The sequence below is a fragment of the Cyprinodon tularosa genome, unplaced genomic scaffold, assembly GCF_016077235.1.
Source record: "Cyprinodon tularosa strain WSP-4 unplaced genomic scaffold, ASM1607723v1 ctg707, whole genome shotgun sequence".
NCBI lineage: Eukaryota > Metazoa > Chordata > Actinopteri > Cyprinodontiformes > Cyprinodontidae > Cyprinodon > Cyprinodon tularosa.
In genome coordinates this window covers 153,687-176,011 of record NW_024039460.1, presented here as the reverse complement: position 1 = coordinate 176,011, position 22,325 = coordinate 153,687, and the positions used below count along the sequence as shown (strand labels likewise).

Below are 22,325 nucleotides of genomic sequence, written 5' to 3'. Positions count from 1 at the left end.
TGAGTGAGGTGGAGGACATGCAGCAAGGGTCGAGAGAACTATAATTTCTGTAAAATAAGTACTTGATCTCCTTATGTACCAGCGCCGTGCCCCAAAGAGAGGTTTCATCAAATTAATTTGCCTTAATGTTGCTCTTAAAAGTGAAATTCTTTAATGTTTGGTAAAAAATATCTTTTAGAATAACTTTTCTTCAACTTTTCCTTTACTTCATCCCTGTCAAATCGAGAGCCCATCAGAAGAATGTTTCTATACTGATCTACATGTCTACAGAACCGGTAGTGTTCCTCAGTGGAAATACCCTGACTTTTCCCACATGACGAAGGTCTTCAAATATAAATCTTTATTTTAAAACCAGATTCTCCAGGTTTTAGTAGAAATTTGTCAGAGCAAAACAGAGTTGAGGGTCTTTTATCAGTCCATGTTGATAATTTAGACTAAAATAAACATGAATCTACTGATCTTCGACAAGTTCTATGTATGTCTATATAAATACCTTAGATGCCACTTTTTTTCTTTCATTTTGAAATCCGTACATTATATTTAAAAATGACCACAATCCACACTGTCAAGAGAGTGGATTTAGAAATAAGAGAAGGCAAAGTTTAAATCTCTGCTCACCTGCATGACAAATTCCCGACGCCGTGGCATCCCTCTTTCAGAGAGCAGTTGGTACTCCGGCTCCTTCTCCTTCTTGGCCTGCTGGATTTGGGCTAATCGGCTGATTGGGTTCATGCCCTGACCATAATCAGGTCCTGTCTGAAAGGGTAGGGAAAATTTTATAATTAGCTTAATTCAAAGGAATTTATCTCCCACGAATGTTATATTGCTGAGGTAATACTTTCATATAGCTGACTATTGCTGGCACCAGTGATAAAGATGAGCAAAAAGCCTTAAACTGAAAATGTCACTTTTAATCTCAGTAGTTTAATCTTTTACTAAAATTACACAGAAACACACAACCTCTAATTGTGTAGATGAAAAGGAAACAAAAAACTAGCCTATTGCACAGCTGCTGACATCAATGACATTATCTTATTGCAAGCAGTCCTACATAGACCAACATTTTCTCTATTGTCTTTCACATTAACAGCAGCACAGCAGTTTAATGTTTTACCATCAGGAACAAAACCTTTTATCACATTCAACTATTTTTTGTCTAAACTTAATTTTCTGGTTTTAATCCTTTAAAAAGCCTAGTCAGGCACCAACGTTTCAAATTGGCTTTGGTCAATAACCATTACGTGTGACATCTATTTTCCATTATACATATTAAGTAAAGCTTACTGTATTCATCCTTGCTAGTTAACCAAAATATTTTTGTCGAGTCTATTGCTTAGTTTTTGAGCAAATCAAAGTACCAAGAAACCAGCGGCTGTTGCTACTTTCTGAGCCAGGGGTGACTCAATGGTATCAATGAAATCCAAACGTAACCTATTGCATTGGCAAATTTTTGAAGACATCAATAATGATGTGGGGAACAAATGATTTCGGCTGCCCAATATAACATAGATTTTTCAGTTGCTATTATCAATAAAAAAAAAATTATTAAAACAATAAGGGAAAATGTGCTACCTCTGCATCTCCACTGTAGTAGATTGAGCCATGAAGCCCTTTTGCTGTGCGCCACATCACCATTTCTATAGTTGAGGCAGTCACAGTAGAAGACTTGGACTGACTCAAACCCTAAACAATTTGGATTCTGATATATACAGCACTTGCTTTTTTTATTTAGACATTTCATTTTGATAGCTGGATAAAAGTTTTTAATATATAGTGATATTGCAATATAGTGATAATATCGCATTGTGGCCCACATGCCAATACTCAGCCAGTAGGGGTGAGTATTGGCATGTGAGTCAAAAATGCCAATCAGCATTGAGCAGTCAACTTCATGACCAGCCTCCACTCCACAGACCCCCCTAAGAGGTTAAGCCTCACTGGAAGTGGTAGATCTTTTAGTGCTATCCAATCAGGGCCTTCTTTCTTTATCAAAGTTAAATTAGTCAATTTATGAAGTTTACAAATGCTTTTTGACCAATCATTATCAGGGGTTGCTTAGCCTACTTGGTATTCAATGAGAAACTGTGTATTTGGTATATTAATATGACAACTTTTGCAGAAATATTGCTTTTAGCAACTGGACACCACTCAATTACTTAACTGCAACAAGAGTAGCATTTTTGGGCCACAATGTATCTACAACAAAGTTTAGATGTCATCTACATGCCAAACGGTCTTGATGCTGCCTTTTTTGCACGTTTAGATGGACAGATGACAAGAATAATGCTGTAAAATCGTAAATAAAGAAAATGTAAGGAATGTTTCCTGTGTATTAAGCCTGGTGATGCAAGACTTTTACAGTCAGAAGCATTCTTGACAAAAGTCCCTCATAAAAACACTGTCATCAGGGATGACTGTCCTGCATATTGTTAGATGCATTCTAACAATATGCAGGACAGTTCTAGATGACAGTCCTATATACATGTAATAATTCATATATCAACTTGGCATTGGTTTAATACTTTAAATAAAGCTAACCAGGGGATTTGAAAAAAAAAAAAAAATGTTGGTGTTGTTATTCAACAGAGAACCGAAAGCATTCCAAGTCTGGTGCAAGAAATTTACAAATCTACAAATATATCAGCACCTTTAGGATAGTCTTGGTGCGTTTCTTGTAGTGCGTCTTAGGTTTCTCCACAGTCGGTATGAAAGGGAGCTTCTTCAAGTCCTGCAGGATGGACAGAGCGGCGCGCTTCTTGGACAGCTTCTTGCTGTTCCCCTCACCCTCGGCAGAGAACTCTCCAACGGTGACGCGGGTCAGGAAGCTTTTCATATGAGGCGGCCCGCTTTCTTTTAACACCTGGGAAAGTTGGTTAAATGTTCACAAGAAAATAAATAGAGAGACAGAGCGAGAAAGAGAAATAAATAGATGTGTGTCAATATTTTGTCGTGTACGTTATGTGCCAGAAAGCTGGACTAGGTGGTCCAAAACATCTGCTTTATCCACCCATATACGCATGGTAATTACATACAACACACGCTGTACTGAGAAACATCGACACGCACACACCAGGAGTAACATGTTCCTAAATGACAGTCTCTGGTGATGGAGGCTGAATTTCCTTCCTCCAGCCTCTGGTCACCTGGGAGACCTAAAACAAACACCGGCTGGCGTTAGGTCATGCTTCTGCAATCACATCTACTTCCTATGAAGTCTGAGAACAATATCTATGCAGCAGGTGGGGCTCTTTCTAACTTCACGTAGGAAAAGAATTAAGTTTCACACATGTATGATTCCAGAGTTATAACAGTCGCCTGACATTTGTCCATGTTTAAAATGCGCCTCAGGCATTAATGGTTTATGGGTGATGCAGTTTTTTTCCCCTCTCTTAGGAAGTTCTCTTTCCTTCCCTTTCCTCCTCCCACGCTCTGCAGATTTTCTTGACTAAAACTGGAGCTACGGCGCAGACAGCACAAATTGTAGCAATCAGCCGCAATCTAGAAACACTTAATTTAAACCCAGTGACCGATAAAAACGATTTTACTGATAAGCAGAGGCTTGGGCATTCCCAAGATGCCTTGCACATCAACATGGACAAATACCAGACCAGGGAAAACATTATGAGAATGTGTTCACTTCCTCTTAAAAGAAAAATTGCAATTTAATTAAGAAACTGAAAAAAAAGACTGGAAGTTACGAGTTTCAGCACAAGACTATTGTATGTGAAGGGATGAGGGATACAGGGAGGCCTTGAAACACTCACTGTCCAACTAAACAGCTGAACTCCCTCCAACCCAGAGGGATCTACTCTGGTGTTACTCATCACCAGACAAGGGAAATGCAACATGACAGCTTCTTGTACAAACTAACATTTGGCATGATTGGAAACAGTGAATAACAATGTTTTCACTGTGCCAGCAGTGTGCCGGGATGACACTTCAGGCTGCATGGACATTTCTCAGCAAAGATTAAGTCACTTTGAGGAAACTGATATGAACTAGTAACGGACTGCAGATAGATTTTTTTTTTGGCCCCACACAAGCCTTAAGGAGCCTCGTGATGCAGCTCTTCAGCTGCTCTCAGCTCTGATTGCCTCTCCGCCTTCCACTCGCTCCCCGTTCGTCACATAGACCATGTGTAAGTACTCAGCTAAAGGATCCCTGGGATAGAACCCAACACACAAACGCTGCCGTGTTTCTGAATGGCACTGGAACCAAACAAGAACTCAAGCTCATCTGAAGGCATCCTTTTCCAAGCAATATATAAAACGGGAATGGGCTATTCCCAGTTTGATTTTGTTTCGTTTCATTGTTTAGTTGTCAGGCAACGAGTAGAGACTCCAGGAAGTTAGTGCTCCGGGCCAAGAAATAGTTTGGCACATAAACTCCAATAGACAGCAAGTTGTACATTGCACACTTCTGGGCTTGTATGGTGGGTTCCTCTAATTTCTTTATGATTTGCTTTAAAGATGATAACATTTTCATCTTCAATAAGGATTTATCTAATAGGGTTTTAAGTTTTTCTTTGGACTCAAGCCTTTTTGACACTGATTTATTTTCCTGCCTTATCTTTTTACCAAACCATTGTGCTTTGTGTGCTTAAAGATAATATCCAATATCCACACACTGATCAATAAAAGTCTGGATTCCCACCGCAATATTTAACATAACACAAGCAGACAGGAATCAAGTATACAGAGGTGTCAAGTAAAGTACAAATGCTTAGTTCCCTTCATTAAGTAGTGATTTGGCCATCTATACTTTACTGGAGTAAAGTAGACAAAACTTTTTACTTCTACTCCTTACATTTTTTGCAACCATCTCTACTTTCTACTCCTTGCATTTTATAAATAGACTAGTTAGTTTAATTTAAGCCTATTTTCATTATGGCCTGTTGGTATTTAAAAAAAACTTTTCATCCAATTAATTTCTTTGTAGATGAATCAGTGCAGCACCAATTTGCTGTTCACCATATACCAAAATAAATAGTCTTTCAAGATGATCCAAAGTTACATTTAATGATGTTGCCATTAGTTCTAAAAATAAGAAAATTAGGTATAAAGAACTTATCATCCAAAATACTATAAAAAACGCTCCTTTAATAGGGTAGTGCAGTAGAGGATTTAAGGCTTCTGCTTTTAACATGTTTTCCTGCATTACTTTTACTTTCATATTTTAAGTAGTCTCAAACCTGTTACTTTTACACTTTGACTTAAGTAAAAAGCTTGAGTTGATACTCTAACTTCTACAAAATGATTTTAAACAGTAGGAATAATACTTCTACTTCACAAATAAACAATACTCTCATTTAAGGTAGCAGTACGGAGTTCTGAGAAAATAGTGGAGTTACCCTTAAAAAAATTAAACATATTAAAATGTGTTTTTTTTTTTATTATTTTTTTTTTTAAGATAATTACTGAAGCTTTAATCTGTGATACAACTACTGCATCATTCCAAAAAACATTGAAACATTTTCACAATGGCAGCCAATGGTGGTGGTAGTGTAATCGTGTGAAGTGCCATCACTCTTAATAAAATTTTAAATGCAAAGTATTTCTTAAATTAACATGTGTCCACCTTTAAACCTTTGAGGCAGTAACAATATTCCTGATTACTTCAGGTAAATTTAAACCTAATAAAGCATGTGTAGTTCCGTCTTTGAGGCAAAAAAACGTGAGGCACAAAGGTACAACATTTTAGATTCCTATAGTCTAGGACAGCATCAGACGAGCTGTAGTGAGAGTCCTGGCAGCTGACACAGGATCTACACCGCTGCCGTTGGGATTTCAGCACTCCTATTCACCTACAAGCCAAGCCCGCACACAGACACGCAAACAAACACGCAAACACGCCCGTCTACCACCCGACGACAAGGGTATCAGGTTGTACTCCTTCTGTAATTCAATGTTGATTTTTTTTTTTTTCAATGCCCGTCTCTTCATCCTTTCTTATTCAAACATGGGAGGCCTTCACTTCAGCTTCTCATGGAGACATCAATACCCTGGAAGGTCTGAGGAAATGTGTATGCTAGAACTCAGGTACTGTAGAAGGAGGCAATGGGATCAGGGCTCAACAATGGTAAGGATTGGTAGAGAGAAGAAAGACGCTTTTGTGTGGAGCGTTGGATGGACATGCCCTGAGGGAAACCGCTCCTTGTAAGATAGGTGGTTCCTGGCTCAAACGTTCTTCTGTCCCCTCCCAAAAAAAAGAAACACACAAGCAGTGGTTTATAGATTGATTCCTCTTTGATCCTTAGATCTGTTTGATACTCCATGACAGGAGGATCAAATGAGCTGACTGGCTCTTGGGGTGGTGGCAACGTAGCAGAGTGACGGGAAAGTAGACAGTTTAATGGCGACTAACGAGAGATTTCATGCACCAGTAAAGGAAGGATTAAATGATAGAGAGCGAGAAGATGCTGGGCTGAATAGATGGAAGAGTAATACATACACTATATTGCCAAAAGTATTTGCTCACCCATCCAAATTATTGGAATCAGGTGTTCCAATCACTTCCATGGCCACAGGTGTATAAATTCAAGCACCTAGGCATGCAGACTGTTTTTACAAACATTTGTGAAAGAATGGGTCGCTCTCAGGAGCTCAGTGAATTCCAGCGTGGAACTGTGATAGGATGCCACCTGTGCAACAAATCCAGTCGTGAAATTTCCTCGCTCCTAAATATTCCACAGTCAACTGTCAGCTGTATTATAAGAAAATGGAAGTGTTTGGGAACGACAGCAACTCAGCCACGAAGTGGTAGGCCACGTAAACTGACGGAGCGGGGTCAGCGGATGCTGACGCGCATAGTGCGAAGAGGTCGCCAACTTTCTGCAGAGTCAATCACTACAGACCTCCAAACTTCATGTGGCCTTCAGATTAGCTCAAGAACAGTGCGCAGAGAGCTTCATGGAATGGGTTTCCATGGTCGAGCAGCTGCATCCAAGCCATACATCACCAAGTGCAATGCAAAGCGTCGGATGCGGTGGTGTAAAGCACACCGCCACTGGACTCTAGAGCAGTGGAGACGCGTTCTCTGGAGTGACGAATCGCGCTTCTCCATCTGGCAATCTGATGGACGGGTCTGGGTTTGGCGGTTGCCAGGAGAACGGTACTTGTCTGACTGCATTGTGCCAAGTGTAAAGTTTGGTGGAGGGGGGATTATGGTGTGAGGTTGTTTTTCAGGAGCTGGGCTTGGCCCCTTAGTTCCAGTGAAAGGAACTCTGAATGCTTCAGCATACCAAGACATTTTGGACAATTCCATGCTCCCAACTTTGTGGGAACAGTTTGGAGCTGGCCCCTTCCTCTTCCAACATGACTGTGCACCAGTGCACAAAGCAAGGTCCATAAAGACATGGATGACAGAGTCTGGTGTGGATGAACTTGACTGGCCTGCACAGAGTCCTGACCTCAACCCGATAGAACACCTTTGGGATGAATTAGAGCGGAGACTGAGAGCCAGGCCTTCTCGTCCAACATCAGTGTGCGACCTCACAAATGCGCTTCTGGAAGAATGGTCAAAAATTCCCATAAACACACTCCTAAACCTTGTGGACAGCCTTCCCAGAAGAGTTGAAGCTGTTCTAGCTGCAAAGGGTGGACCGACGTCATATTGAACCCTATGGATTAGGAACGGGATGTCACTTAAGCTCATATGTGAGTCAAGGCAGGTGAGCAAATACTTTTGGCAATATAGTGTATGTGTGTTACTTTTAGCTTTTGATATGAGCAAAGTGTGACATTTAACCTAAGAAACAAAGAAAACTAGGTAGGGAGTATCAAGGAAGAGATTATCCTACGGTTACACAAAGGAGGAAAGTAAGAAAAAAATAATAAATCCAACGGTACATTTAGGGCTGAAACAATTAATCGGATTAAACTTGATTATTGAAATATTCGTCAACTAATTTAGTAATCGAATAATGATAAACTGGAGTATAGAGACTAAAAGACGGTATTAGCTGACGGAGTGACCCCCTTAGAGCAGTAATTCTACTAAAATTGTGTGTATATATATATATATATATATATATATATATATATATGTTGCATTTAAGATAAAAAAATATTTTCCGTCTGTCAATACGCCCTATCCAGAAGTCTTCAATTGGAAAAGTTTTAGTTTCACCTGGTTTAATTGCGTAAAAAGTCCTCTCCAAGGAAGCTTTGGCTACCCGATTAATTACAGAGAACCCTTCACAGATGTAAAAATGTGTTATAAAACAAAGCTCCCAACATCCTATGAGCAGCACTATTTTAGATTTAATTTAAATAAGCAAGCATAGCACTGAGCTTGTCAACAGGGACCTCTCTGGCCCTAGGGACAATTTTATCTGGGCTGCACATACTATAAAACATAGCTATAGCCATTGATTTGGATATGAATTTCTATGCACAGGGCATAATAAAAAGCATGTTATGGAATAGAAGCTGGATAGAAAGCTAGTGTTCCAGCAGCCAGCCACTATTTTCTGCTGGAGTTATATCTCTGAATAACAGACATTTTTCTTGTGTTCATGTATTCTTCAAAATAATATATCTTCAGAACACAAAACTGAAAGAAACATTATTTTTCATTTACTGATAAAATGGAAGAAATTATACAACTAAGAAAGGTTGAAATGTTACAGTGTTATTTTCCTATACACTTTCCATACTCGGCATACACTTCTTGATCATCAGATTAACCAGCCTGCCACAAATGTTTCGGACATGTAAAAAAACGACACTGATCTTCTATGGCTTCAAAATCCCACTGAAATGATACAACAATGCCCCGGTGTTAATATCACTCTATCTCACACAGTGGTATAAAGATATTTTATACTTACTTTAAAACATGCAATAGCTAAATTGGAAAGTTCAATTTCAGCTGTGAGTTGCTACCTGATTAGTTCAGCTAATAACTATTTTACCTCTGTGGGGATCATTAAGGCAGCCAAAGTGTCTATTTACCAGACCATCTGTTGATTATTTAAAGTAAAATCTTGCACAGTCGAAATGTTAATTTCTTTATTTTTTAATTTTCGTTACACATTCATTTTTCCCTGACAAAATTGCACCAATAAATTCAAAGACATCATAGAGCTTGCTGTTGATGATGATCTTGAGCTATCTCTATAGTTATGCTGCTATAGGCATAGACTTCTGGAGGACATAGGGACCCCTATTTCATCATTCTGCTTCATTCTATCTCTATTCTCAAACTTGGCGTAATCTGTTAGTTCAATCTCTAACGTTATGCTCTCTCTGCTTTTTCTCATAGTAGCTTCGCCTTGTCAGTTCCAGTTTGGCAGTGACACCATCCTGGAGAGATATCAGCTGCCATCAACATCTTTGTTTATAGGTGTTCGAAATCTGCCAGTTTTTCCAGTGTAGCCCTGTTTCTCTGACTGTGACTGGCTGGATGTGCTCTCTTCATCCTCTGACATGGGAGCTGGCTCAGAGCTTTTCTGCCGGGCTGTGTGTTTCCTGGATGGGGCCGCCTTTTACAGTTGCTTTTTGTATCTCTGCTTCTGTCTCCTTGAACCCCGGTCGGCCTCGGCAGATGGCCGCTCACACTGAGCCTGGTTCTGCTGGAGGTTTCTTCCTGTTAAAAGTGAGTTTTTCCTCTCTCCACTGTCGCTACAAGCATGCTTAGTGTGAGGGATTGCATTCAAGTCAATGAGTTGATGCAATCAATTGGTCTTCCTTAGATAGAAAACTTTTAATCAATTTGACTGTGTGATCTGGTTGAATTGTCTCTGTAAAGTGCCTTGAGATGACGTGCTGTGAATTGGCGCTATATAAATACATGGAACTGAATTGAATTTTCCCACTAAATCTTCTGAAATAGCCTCTTTAAGAACGGTCTTCGCCTTTCTTGTCTGCAAAGGTAAGAACTTTTTTACTATGATAAATAGAAAAGCAGAATGAAAGATCAAATATCTACATTTTGAACATATTACTGTCCTAATTCCTTCCATCCACACTTCATACTCCTTTATTTGTCTCACGTCCTTCCTTCTTTCCTTCCTCCTCACTCCCTCTTTTTTCCATCCTCCACTGCTTCACCCCCACCCCTTTTCTCCCCCGCCCTATTGAGAATGAAATCCTTCTTTCATTCTACAGGTCCTGTAGATAAGCCCAAGTTTTAAACCTGCTGCAGAACCCTTGTTGGGTGCAAGGCATGCATTGTGGAGTGGAACAACAGCTTTAGTGACTGCCTGAAGTGTTGTGCTGTGGATTTGGAAGGCAGCATCCATGAGGTGGCTAGACTCTCTGAAGCAATGCCTCAATTCAGAGCAGTCTTCCTTATCAGCCATGCTCATGTTTTCCTATTAAATCCATTTCCAGTAGAATCTGCTTGTGTGTGATGAGTTGTGCTTACTGTGTAGAAGTACACCACACACACTAAGATAAACACTAAACCTTGCAAATGAATGTTTTCCATCATGTATGGGCTTTCAGGTTATAAAATCTAAAAACAATTCTGACATCTTGTTGTTTTAGACTTAGACTAAACTCAACTTTAGTTAGCCTTGGGGTTACTCATACAGGGAAATTCTGGTTCCAGTAGCTTATGTAGAGTACAAAGGCAGAGTCAAAGCAAGATGCCATTAAAGATAAAAAGACGACAGACAATATAAAGAGAGTGTACATAGTACAAAAAGAGCATAAAATGTGATAATGTCCTTGAATATGTTTACTTTAGATATAAAAATATCTGCACAGTAAAGAGCTAAGGAAAGACTACACAGTAGTCAACTTGGATTATTGCACTTGCACTGCAGAGATGTAGTGACTTTATTAAGTGAAAAATACACAGACTATACAGTAGTTAGCATGTGTTATTGCACAGTGAGAAAGAAGAATATATCACATGAGTGACAATAGGTAATATTTTGCACAAGATGGGGGTAATGACCCTTGTCCCCCTTCCTATCACCTCCTCCTTCCCCAAGGTGAGGAGTTGTACAGCTTCATGAACAAAGGAGTTCCTCAAGTTTTGACCATTTATAAGGGTGTTTGATATTTGTATTATTTAGTTCCCCTTTGTCTGTGCATTATATGTGCCTTTATAGGCAGGGGTTCCAGCAAAATTGAGTTAAGGTTCCATAATTAAAAAAGAGACTATTAATTTAGATCTTTTTTTAATATAATATACTTGGAGGTAAATATTAAATGCCATAAATGAATCAGTCTTTAGCAGTTTTTTGAGGGTGATAAAAAAAATATTAAACAATGAAATATAACTCTAAATACATGGGAAAAGATTTTGGGCAACATACTTGATACAGTATCTGACAAGAGCTTTCCCCTGAATAATGTGACTAGACTTGCAGAAGTGATTTCTTATTAGGGCTTGATTGGAAGATCATGAAAGGGGCGTCGGCTGAATCAGTTTGCACTGCAACTGCAGGGTTGTTGGTGCAAGCGCCGGCTCCAGCTTTCAGTGTTGTTGTGTCCTTTGGCAAGACACCTCACCTACAACTATTAGTGTGTGAATAAGGTGAATGATTAATTATAGTGTAGAGCACAAGTCTTCTGACTTGAAAAAGTGCTATATATAGGCCATTTACCATTTAAAAGAAGCTTATATACCCTAATCTAAATCAAATTATTTCATGTTTGCAGTAAAGCTAGTATAAACTGCGACTAGGTAGAACAGATAGGTGTTGAATATGTAAAAAAAAAAAAAAGAAATCTGTCATCTGCTGGATCTATTTTAGCATCATATTTACTTTAACAGTACAATGTCATGTCTTAAAGAGGGTGCAATATTATTGTGTAGATACTATGACTGAAGAGAAAAAAAATTTCATTTTATTCCTTAAAGCATGTTGTATTAAATAAAGATAAGTGTTTTATGCACTTAAAGGAATAATACCGTGTTGACTCCACATATGAAAGGTTTATCTTTTAGCATGTTCAATTACAATAAGACTGTGCGAATGAACTGGTATCCTAACACTGAGGTTGAATTTACAAAACCGTGTAGTCATTATATTATCATGAGTACTAAGAAAGAGAAATAACTTCATGTTCCAGATGAATATGATCAAGTACTAAATAATCTGCTCCCTTAGGCACGGTAGGAGGTTCACATGGGTTGTGTGCTTACTATCGACTACATATAACATCAGTCTCCACAAAGGGTGTGGGGGAAAAAAATATTTGGCGACATATCATGATTTTTGGCTGCCCGATATAAGATCGATCTTTCAGTCCTAAATGATGATTTTTTTTTTTTAAAACAAAACAAAAAAAACAGTTTTATCTGAAACAATGAGGCTGGGGAAAAACATTGCAATATATTGTATGCGATTATATTGTATTGTGACCCAAGTATAGTGACGCATATTGGATCGCAGCACATATGCCAATACTCATCCCTACTCTCAACTACATTTAAAGTCATAATATGTAGACATCAAACAGTCAGCATATCTAGACCTAGATTAAGCAGATAGTTCATTCGGTAAGAACACATTCTCAGTAATACATAGGTCCAAGGATCAACCCCTGTGACCATGACCCAATTTATCTAAAAGTTTGGAAGTTATTTAGCTGTCTTAAAGGAAGCAGACCAATTCATCTTGGACTAATACGAGGGTGTAGATTACTGCCAAAGCCAAAGGTGTGTGTGCAACGAATATCCACTATTGAATTAATTAAATTCAACCTGCTTTTTGAAGTGAAAAAATCAACGGAGATGCACCAAAAAAAGGAGAGAAGTCTTTTAAATTATTCCAATTGTACTGGATAAAACAAGAACGACACACAAAATATTAGAAAGGGAACTTGAAAAGTATAATTTTTAATGGATTTTAAAGGGCAATAAAGATTGTAATAGATTAAGGAAAAAAGGGGGCAAAGAAGAAGTGAGAACATGAGACGATTCAGAACAAAACATGTCACCTCTAAAAAAGACCGTTGCTTCTCTATTCATATTTTCAGGACTGGTAAAAGGTGCAAATTTGGACAGTGCCGGCCGGGTAAAGGCAGGACAGATAATAAATGAGTTAATGCCTGATTTAGCTGGCCGCAATAATTAATAAGTGTTCCAGGAAGGAAAGTGATATCTGCTCTAATGGGTAAGTGAGCAGAGGAAGGTAAGGGGAACTGGGAGGGCTACACAGTTTTCCAGATAACTGTTCCAATGTTGTGTAAACTCATTAATAAGCCAAGTCAGCAGGGAGAAAATATGTTACTTTCTTCCTGTGTCTGCATCTCCCCCTTGTCTCCACATGAAACTGCCTCATTTGTGATTTTTGGGAGTGATGGAGATGGAAGGGAGAGGTCTGAGGAGGAAGGGAGGGAGCACACAGTGTAAACTGAGCTTCCCTTGTTTTTGGCACCTCCACAAGTGCAAACGAAGAAAAGGAGGTGGTGGCTTGGGGAGAAAATATCAAATGAGTCAGCAAAGATATGGTAAAAGCCAAGAAGAACGGAGCAGGTCATATGAGGACGAAGTGAGCTACATTGACTTTGAGATTCTAACTCTGAGGGTAGGCTCATGTGTAGACAAAATTGGTTAGGAGTTTGTTTTGGAGACTGCTTTGGAGTCCCTGAGGCTGATTCCAGACATAATCGCCCTTAGGGAGTACGAATGTTGTCCTAGCTGGCAGCGTTCGTAAGAATGACCATTTAGAAAAGGATTAACACAAAAAAATAAAATAAAAAAATAGCATGCAATAAATGTGTATGGATGTTAAAGGGGGATCTAGGTTTTTTTAAAGCCTTAAACAATACAGACTAGCAGGGATGTCCTGATACAACATTTTCATTCATTTTATTAAAATACAACATCTTTATCTGTTGCAAATAGTCTGACAGCATGTTAAAGCGCATACCCTGTTTTTATCTTGTACTATCTCAATGACAGATTTACATCTCTACACATTTGAAATAATAAGTATTTCAGATATCTTATTCATCTCTGCTCTATTACATAACCTAATAGTTTCCAGTGTTGTTGTTTTCTAAAAATCTGTTTTATTATATCTTATAAATGCGTTTAATCATGTGAAAGAAAATATTTTAAGTTCAGTCAGTATTTGATACAGCTGGCACAATAAATAGTTAAAATATAATGAAGTGCTATTTAATTTTTGGCCACTTTTAAATCAATGGATAAGTTCGATCAACTTCAGAGGACATTAACTACTAACTTACATCCCTGTTAAGCAGGATCCCTTAATGACTCACAGTTATTCTTAGTTTGCTACGTGATGTGCAAACTGGGGCTAGGCAATATGGCCTAAAAAATATAATCTCAGATTTATTTCTGTCCAAAATAGGTTAATCAATATCTTTACCATAAAAGTTAATAATAATAGATGGCAAATGATATACATGGCTTTCAAAAACTAGCTTGTATTTCACTGATCTTTATTTATTCACTGGATTGCTGATAGGCCATTGGTAGTACATAGTGATGCAAAGTCAGCAGCCCCCATATTGGTACTCCCTAGTTAGACCGCTCGCAATGTAAACAATATGTGAGCTACAGCATCGAACAACGGTGACAGTCTTATTTTCAGGGGGGTGAAAGACTTTTAAAATAAAGTTAAATTCATCATTTTGACACACACTTGCTATTTCATAGCATCAGTACATTACTATATTTTATAGTAATAAATATGCACATTTCATTGCATATTCACTATGAAGTCCATGAAGTCTACAAATAATGAAATATAACATATTATACAAATCCATCACAACAAAATTTGTGTTTTAATGGAGAATAATAATACTGTAGTCAGATATTAAGTATATTACACACGCACACACACACAATCTGATGATGTCCCAAAACTGCTAAATTGAATATGTACATGTAATATACATGTATAGATTACATTGTTAAGTAATTATGTAATGTATGTTATGTATTACATGCATTTATACGGCATGACTCCGCAAGAGTGGGGAGTACGAAGATGGCGGCAGGTGATTTCAGTTTTTTTGGTCTATCAGCAATTCAGTGAATAAAAAGAGATCAGTGTTGTATTTCAGTCATCTACCCTAATAATGATGAACTGAAATCAGGCTGAGCTATGGAAACCTAATGAGTTCATTGGTTAAAAAACAAAAAGCCCTTGAACAAAGTGAATCTTGTTTTAAGGTCGCTCATCTAGTAGTGATTCAATCCCACCAAAAACAAGCAACTGCCTCTAGTTGCCCATGGGATAAAAACAGGGAAAACAGAAACGACCTACAGCACCATCTCTATGACTTCATATAACAGAAATAATTAGATTTGGCAAAAAGGAAACTTTGTAAATTTTATGGGGAAAAAAAAAAAAATCCCTTTATCCACATTCATTCTTTTCTTTCTTGTTTTTTGTTGTTGTTAATAAACCAAGAGAGACCAGCATTTAAGAGGAATACCGTTATTGATATTGTATAGCAATATAAAGGTATGGACTAAAAAGGATTGCTTGATGACTGCATTTCTGCTTTTACCTCAAAGTTAACAGACAAATTTCTCTTGAGAGCGATTTCATAGACGAGGCTGATCTCTGATTTGCTGGCATCAGTTCCTTCCTGGGTCTCCACTTTTTCCTCTGGATCCTGAAAAAAAAAAAAAAAAAAAAAAAACAAACATTGATTTTAATCCACAGAAAAATTGTCCCTCTAACAACTGGCCAGTTGTTTAGATTTTTAAACCTAATTTACAAAAGACAGCATTTATATTCGGATAATTATGTAGGATCAAAAATATTTGCACATCTTAACCTATATGCAGAATATCTTTGTAGATCAACCTTAACATCCCCACTTATTGAACATGCAGTTTCCTTTTTTGCTCAGGTATAGTGCTCCTGATTTGGATTGGATTCTTTATAGAGTCCATCACAGTTGGATTGTCTTTCATTTACATCATACATACATTTTTTTGTTGAGACAAGGATTTTTTATATTTAAGTTCATTTCTTTGAAATATTTACAATATGAGTCTTGTGTATACTAGACTTCTTTGATTGTGGCTGGAAGTCAAGACAGAAGTTCGTTTTGTGCAGCACCTGAGAACCTTTATAAAACCTACGATCAAAAGTAAATATTCCTTGTTCTCCTTATCCAAAAACTTTTGAATTTCTACTTTTAAGGTATGTTACTTGGATCAGCAATAATCTCTTTTGGGATGTTCTATCTTGATCTGATGGCATCAACCATCTTCTATGGAGCTGTCATTTCCATAGCTGTGGCTTATCTATAGCTGAGAGAAAGCGGCTGGATCAGCTGATCAGGAAGGCCAGCTCTGTGATTGGATGCCCTCTGGACTCGGTGCAGGAAGTGGAAAACAAAAGGATCCTAACTAAATTAACATTGTTGTTTGATAATGTCTACCACCCCATGCATGAAGTTGTTGCAGAACTGGAGAGCTCCTTCAGTGACAGACCGCTGCACCCTAAATGCACCAGTGAGTGTTATCACAGATCCTTCCTCCCAGCAGCTGTAAGACTATAACCATCACTTTTCCCAATAAGTTGTTACATTCAAACAGATTTTTGCACCGTTTCTGTCTTGGTCACTTATATAACATGCTGCTGACATTTTTTGTATATCACACTGTACGATGTCCACAGCTGTATATTGATTAGGGCTGGGTATTTTCGTCAAAGTCCTGAATCGATTCGATTTTGATTCATACAATTCTAAATCAATTCATTTCTATTCGATCTGTTTTTACAATAATGAAAGTGGTTCAACTGTGTTTCAAAATACTCATGTATTTTATTTTTTTCCTGTCACATTAAACACAAAGTGCAAACTTTTAAATCGGACAGTTTAAACTTGAGATGTGAACAAAACTGTCTCAAAAGTGCAAACTTGTTTGTGAAAAGTGAAAAAGTGAAGCCTCACTCGAGCAAGCAGACTTGACAGCGGGGACACAGCAGACAAGTATGAGCTGCATTATCTCCACTGTGCAAACCACATGTGCAGCGTTGTCTGTAAAAACTACAGGGTGTTTGCTGATCAGCCCCCATTTGTTAATGTCTTCAGTCAACCTATTGGCTATATTTGCAGCCGTCTGGCTTGAAGTCATCTTGAGAGCATCTTTCCTGCTCATTTGAATGTGAACGTCACGTGCGTCACTATAAAACGAATCGATCTCATTTCCTAGACATCAATTTTGCAAAAATTTAAAGGAATCGATCCAAAATCGATTAAATCGATTATTTTTTACCCAGCCCTAATATTGATTATTTATTCTCCAAGTGTACAGTATTTATATTGTAAAAACAGAGTACAGTTCAGTATTTTATTTGTTTATTTTCTTAAGTCTGTCACTTATTCTGTTAGTTTTATACACTTTTTTTTTAAAGTCCACATTTGTGTGACTTTGTGTGATGACTAAAATCAGATTTCTTCTGCATGAGCAGTAACATTAACCGGTTTAAACATTTACTAGATAAATAAGGGAGCTTCCTTAGGAATTGTGAAGCATGGCAGCAGGTTACAGTAACTTCAGCTGATAACTGATAATGAAACCAAGCTTACTCTGGTGAGCTCATATCCTACAAAAGGGGGCATTCTGCTGCCCGTAGCCCTCCGGAATGTGGCGTTATGTCTCGATCTTTATCTTTTCATGCCCACCTCTTTGTCTCATTAAGTCTGACTGGCTGCAGTCTTTTCCCTCGGGGTTCTGTTGTTTCTTCTGCTTCTTTGTGTGATGTGATGTGGACCTGGATGAATACTTTGAGATGAGATTTCTTGGATTTCACAGGAAGCAGACACTGTGCAGAGTCAGAACTCCATTCAGGGGAGATTTACCTGCATTTGCTATGACACATACAGTAGTCTGGAAACGTTTGGGGCAGTTTAGGAGGCTTAGATCATCATTTGTCATACAAAGCCACCATAGTAGTTTCTGTTTCTTTTTGAACTGTAAAAAAAATGAAATCAGGCACTGAAACGGGTAATTTAGCCAGGTATATGTAATAACTACAAGTAATGCTTTCCTGCGGATCCCTTAAACACTAATAATTAACAGTAAAATACATATTAACACAAAGCTCTAATATTTCCCTAATATATTGTAGTTAAAATGTAGTAAAACGTTTTTAACTTTGGGAGTTTATCTAATAGTCCAAGTTACTTCTATTTTTACTTTTTAAATAGCTTTTACACATTTCAAGGTTGCATTTTCCCCTGACGCTACCGACCTTGATATGTGTGATGAATAGAGAATCCATTCTCAAGGTGGCCTTAACAAGCAGCTAGAAGAAAAGTGTCTGAAGGGGAGAGTGAAAACAAGTGCAAGGCAGAATGTGCGAGCAGATTAGAAACATCACTGAGACGGAGACAGATAGGAGCCTGGACTGGACTCCAGCACTGCTTCTGCTTATTGATGTTAGGGTCAGAGAGTCCTTCTAGCAAGAACAGAAACGCATGCAGAGCAGCAAAACAGTATCCTGAAGGAGCTAATTAAAATGAAAAGTGATGGGAGGGAAAGAGAAGAAAAGAAAAAACTTGTTAACTTAAATTTCAAAGGGGGAAATGGATTCTAGACCAAAGGGTAGGAGTCAGAGGCTCCCAGTGGCTAAAACAACAATCTCTAGAAAAGCTACAGAGGAAGTTCATGGATTTTAAGCGTAAGAAAAATAATAGAAACATGGTTTTCAATGTTTGGTCCCTAGTACAAACTTGAAATGTTATTTTTCTCTTAACTTATTGGTCGTTTCCCAATATGTGTACTTGTACGTTCTCATGTGCTTGTGTACTCAAAAAACGTCATCAGCCTTAGTCCTCGAACTGTTCCAATTGACAAAAATACAAGACCGAGAACGGACAAAGTCCCAGGACGTTGTTCTCGGCCCTTCGTCTATAAAGAGCGTGCATCAGAGCAGACTTGTCTGTTCTTGAGATTGACAGCTGTCCCAGCATGCACTGCGGCACCAGCAGCTTTTAATTGAACGCTCACAGAGCTCAGAGCATTAAGTTAAAAGTTCTCTTTTCTGTTGCCGTTGTTCTATAAAAGTATGTTTTAAGATCATTTAAGGCGATAACATTATACTTTTAAGCTTCACTATATGGTCCATTTACTGATTTAGTGCATAATTTAAAAAAAGTTCAGATGTTGACCTCCGAGGCTAACCTCATCCAGGGCTAATCATAGCCTGTTTGCAGCAGCCCTCTCTCGGCATAGCCATGTGTGAAGTCCCGCTGGCTCTGATGGTAATTTTTATTTTTATTTTATTTTTTATTTGGCAAAAGGTTAATTTGATTTGTGTTTATCTTACTGCGTTCCTTATTCTTCCCCAAGTAAAGTCAATGTCAAATTTATTTATATAGCACTTTAAAAACATCTAAAACTGCACCAAAGTGCTTTACAGGAAAGAAAACACCACCAATTAACAAAACAGAATGTAAAACACTGCTTCAATTAAAAGCTGAAGAATAAAAATAAGTTTTAAGAAGCGATTTAAAATGATCCAGGCTTTGGGCAGATTTAATGTGAAGAGGTTAATTGTTCCACAGAATTGAAGCAACAACAGAGAAGGCCCGATCTCCTTTCCTCTTAAGTCGAGTCCGAGGAACTGTCAGTAATAGTTGATTATTTGAACGTAGACTTCTCGACACAGATTGGAATAAAAAAAATATATATTGTTATCTAGAGACTATTAATAAAAGCAGCTCTGGACGAGCTGAGCTTGTGGTGATATCACGATAACGGTTCGGTTCCAATTGACCCAGATTTATGCTGCATGCTCCCGTTCTCCCCGAGTCCATACTTTCCTGTGTTCTTCTCAAGAACATACTTGACGATGACACAAGTCTTTACTCGCGTTCTTGTGAATTGAGAAACAGCCATGGTTCCACTTTCGGCCTCATCATCCGCCATAATGCATTAATCATACCTAGCAATGAGTCTTTTAACTTGATATGGATGAATTTTTGGAATATTAAAAGGTTTTTAAGCATAAAACACCTGTCTCAGGTACATCATCTAACACTTAACTCTATCTTTTGCTTTTGAGTCGTTCGGATTTGGACTTGCTGTCATTCTTTAGATACTTGTCCTTCTGCATAAGCTAGCTGTTCTTGAGCATAATCCGAAACATTATCAGTTTCTCTAGGATTAACTATGTTTATTGTAAACTAGACTAACTGGAAACACATTATCTGAAAGTTTTAGTTAGTTCACAGAATATATTTCCACTAATCTTGGGAACCAGAAAGATATTTTGAGGCAAATGTGGTCCTTTTGAGTCAACCGTGTTTTTTGACATAAAACTTTCCAATTGAAGCAGTTTCTACCCAGTTTTGGTCTCTTTTCTATTGCAGAATTATGAACAAGGACTTAACCTAAGGTATGTAAGGCAGGTAATGATGCAGATATTGTCCTGGTCTTTTCTGTGACTTTCTGGGGGAGCAGTCGGTGTACAGTTGGCAGGCTGGTCTATTCTGCTAAGGTTCCCTGTGGTTCCATGTTTTGTCTTTTTGTTGGGAACAACTCATACCGTTGTTGGTTAAAGTTTTAAAGCCTTAATAACTAATATGTATGCCTTCCCCAACTAACGGATGTCAATAGCTTTGTTTCTTATCCATCCTTGAATTTCTCTATACCAAAAAACAAAAATATTTTCACCTACTTCATTTTGTCAGACATTTTCTTTTTAGAGGAACTTTTTAATTCTACAGGACAAGCTGCAATCAGGACTGGTGTGGTGAGTGAAATTGGAGCAACAGATGTGGTTTATACATTTACAATTTAAAAAGACTACTTAAATAGGATGATGCTAATTAGGAAATTTAAGTAAAAAATTTTTAAAAATAAATCATTAGGATTTTTAAGAGCATAAATACTTTTTTAAAGTCCTCTTAAACCTCTGATCAACCAACAAAGGGTATCTCCACATCACTATGCTGCCACTACTATGTTTAACCTGTGTATGTTTTATTCAAAGAGACATTGAAAAGCAACTGGTGTACTGCATTTTATTGGTTTCAAAGTGTGAGGACTATAAAAAATCTCACATCCCACTTTTCTTTTTTCTTTTTAAAAAAAGAAAGAAAAAATTCAATACATCAAAGTGTGTGTGTGTTTTTTTGTGACAAAATGTCTTAGCAATAACATTATTCTGCAAAATGGTTTACAGTAAAACTCATACATGTGAGACCTCTTTGGTAGAAACAAAGATACGTTCTAAGGATTTTTTCTGAGAAAATCATAGGACCTTTTCAATAAAAAGCAAATAAACAAGATACAAGCGAGACAAACTTTTAGCCTTCAGGGCATCCTAAACACACCGACACAAGCTGGAAAACACACACACTCCTGAGCCGAGACAGAACGACATGCTTATACTGTAGACACAATGACGCTCAATTTGTAAATCAAGACTCAGGAGGAGCAAACAAAGAGCTCGTTTATGATGGTCGACGCCACAAGACAGCGAGGAGGGCAAGTGAGAAGAGCCAAAGCGTTTTAAATAACCATCAACGATGCCAGGCAACAGGGATAGGGGGTAATTTGATTTCCGGTGGGAGATGCTAACAACAGTTAACAACTATGGCTATAAGTAACTTTGGAGAGCTACAGTGACATTGGTAAGAAAGTGGGTGGGGGGCAGAAAGAACAGGGGAATAGCAAATGCAACCCTGCCAGGTGCAAAGTAGACTGCAAGGTTTATGTGACACATTAGAGTAATAAGAGCTGAGGTGGATTTGGCTTCAATCTGATTAAGGGTGGATACGCACTAATCTTAGCAACTGAACAAGAACACATGAAAAATACATCTTTGTGGCTTTTTAAGATAGAAGATAAATGAACCAAGAGCACAGAACCTTTTGGCTTAAGCAAAGTTTCAGGCTATAATACACTTCTAAGGTGATAGCAATTATAAGGGAAAAAAAGTGGAGCTTTTAATACAAAGCAAAATAGAAAGGCACTCAGAGTGCAGACCTCCACCAAGCAGCACATTTTGTCCCATATTATGACTTACACCTATACAGCAGCTAAAACTCACAAATGATCTGGATCGTCACCGAAATTTAACGGATTGTATATTGGCAGGAGAAAAAAAATGTGGTGGTAAAAATATGTCATTAAAATTGGCTTATAAGTTTTCAATTGATCCTCGTAACAAACCAACAGCGTTCCCTTTTCTTGTGTTTTTTTTTCTTCTGAGTAAGAGGCCTTGGATCTAAATAGTCAGTGCTGCCACCCTCTGGTTTAGTGGGGAACTGCTTGTTCCACCAAATATCCCTATCAAACATGATCTGGATCATCACAAAAAAATCAATAGATTTTTTTTTTTGCTGACATTCGGCATCTTTTTATTTTAAAAACAGACAAAACAACACAGATAAAAACACAACCTCCTTGGC

At 37.9% G+C, this 22,325-nt stretch overlaps 1 protein-coding gene across 1 annotated transcript in view; it reads right to left on the bottom strand.

Annotated features, from left to right (window-relative positions):
- The window catches only part of stau2 (staufen double-stranded RNA binding protein 2), a 120,272-nt gene that overhangs the window by 65,344 nt on the left and 32,603 nt on the right, over positions 1 to 22,325 (bottom strand). The window contains exons 7-9 of the mRNA XM_038268656.1: positions 15,453 to 15,560; positions 2,648 to 2,860; positions 619 to 756 (exon numbers count right to left, since the gene is read on the bottom strand). Of these exons, the coding sequence (XP_038124584.1) occupies positions 619 to 756; positions 2,648 to 2,860; positions 15,453 to 15,560 (459 nt within the window). The remainder of the gene's footprint in view (positions 1 to 618; positions 757 to 2,647; positions 2,861 to 15,452; positions 15,561 to 22,325) is intronic.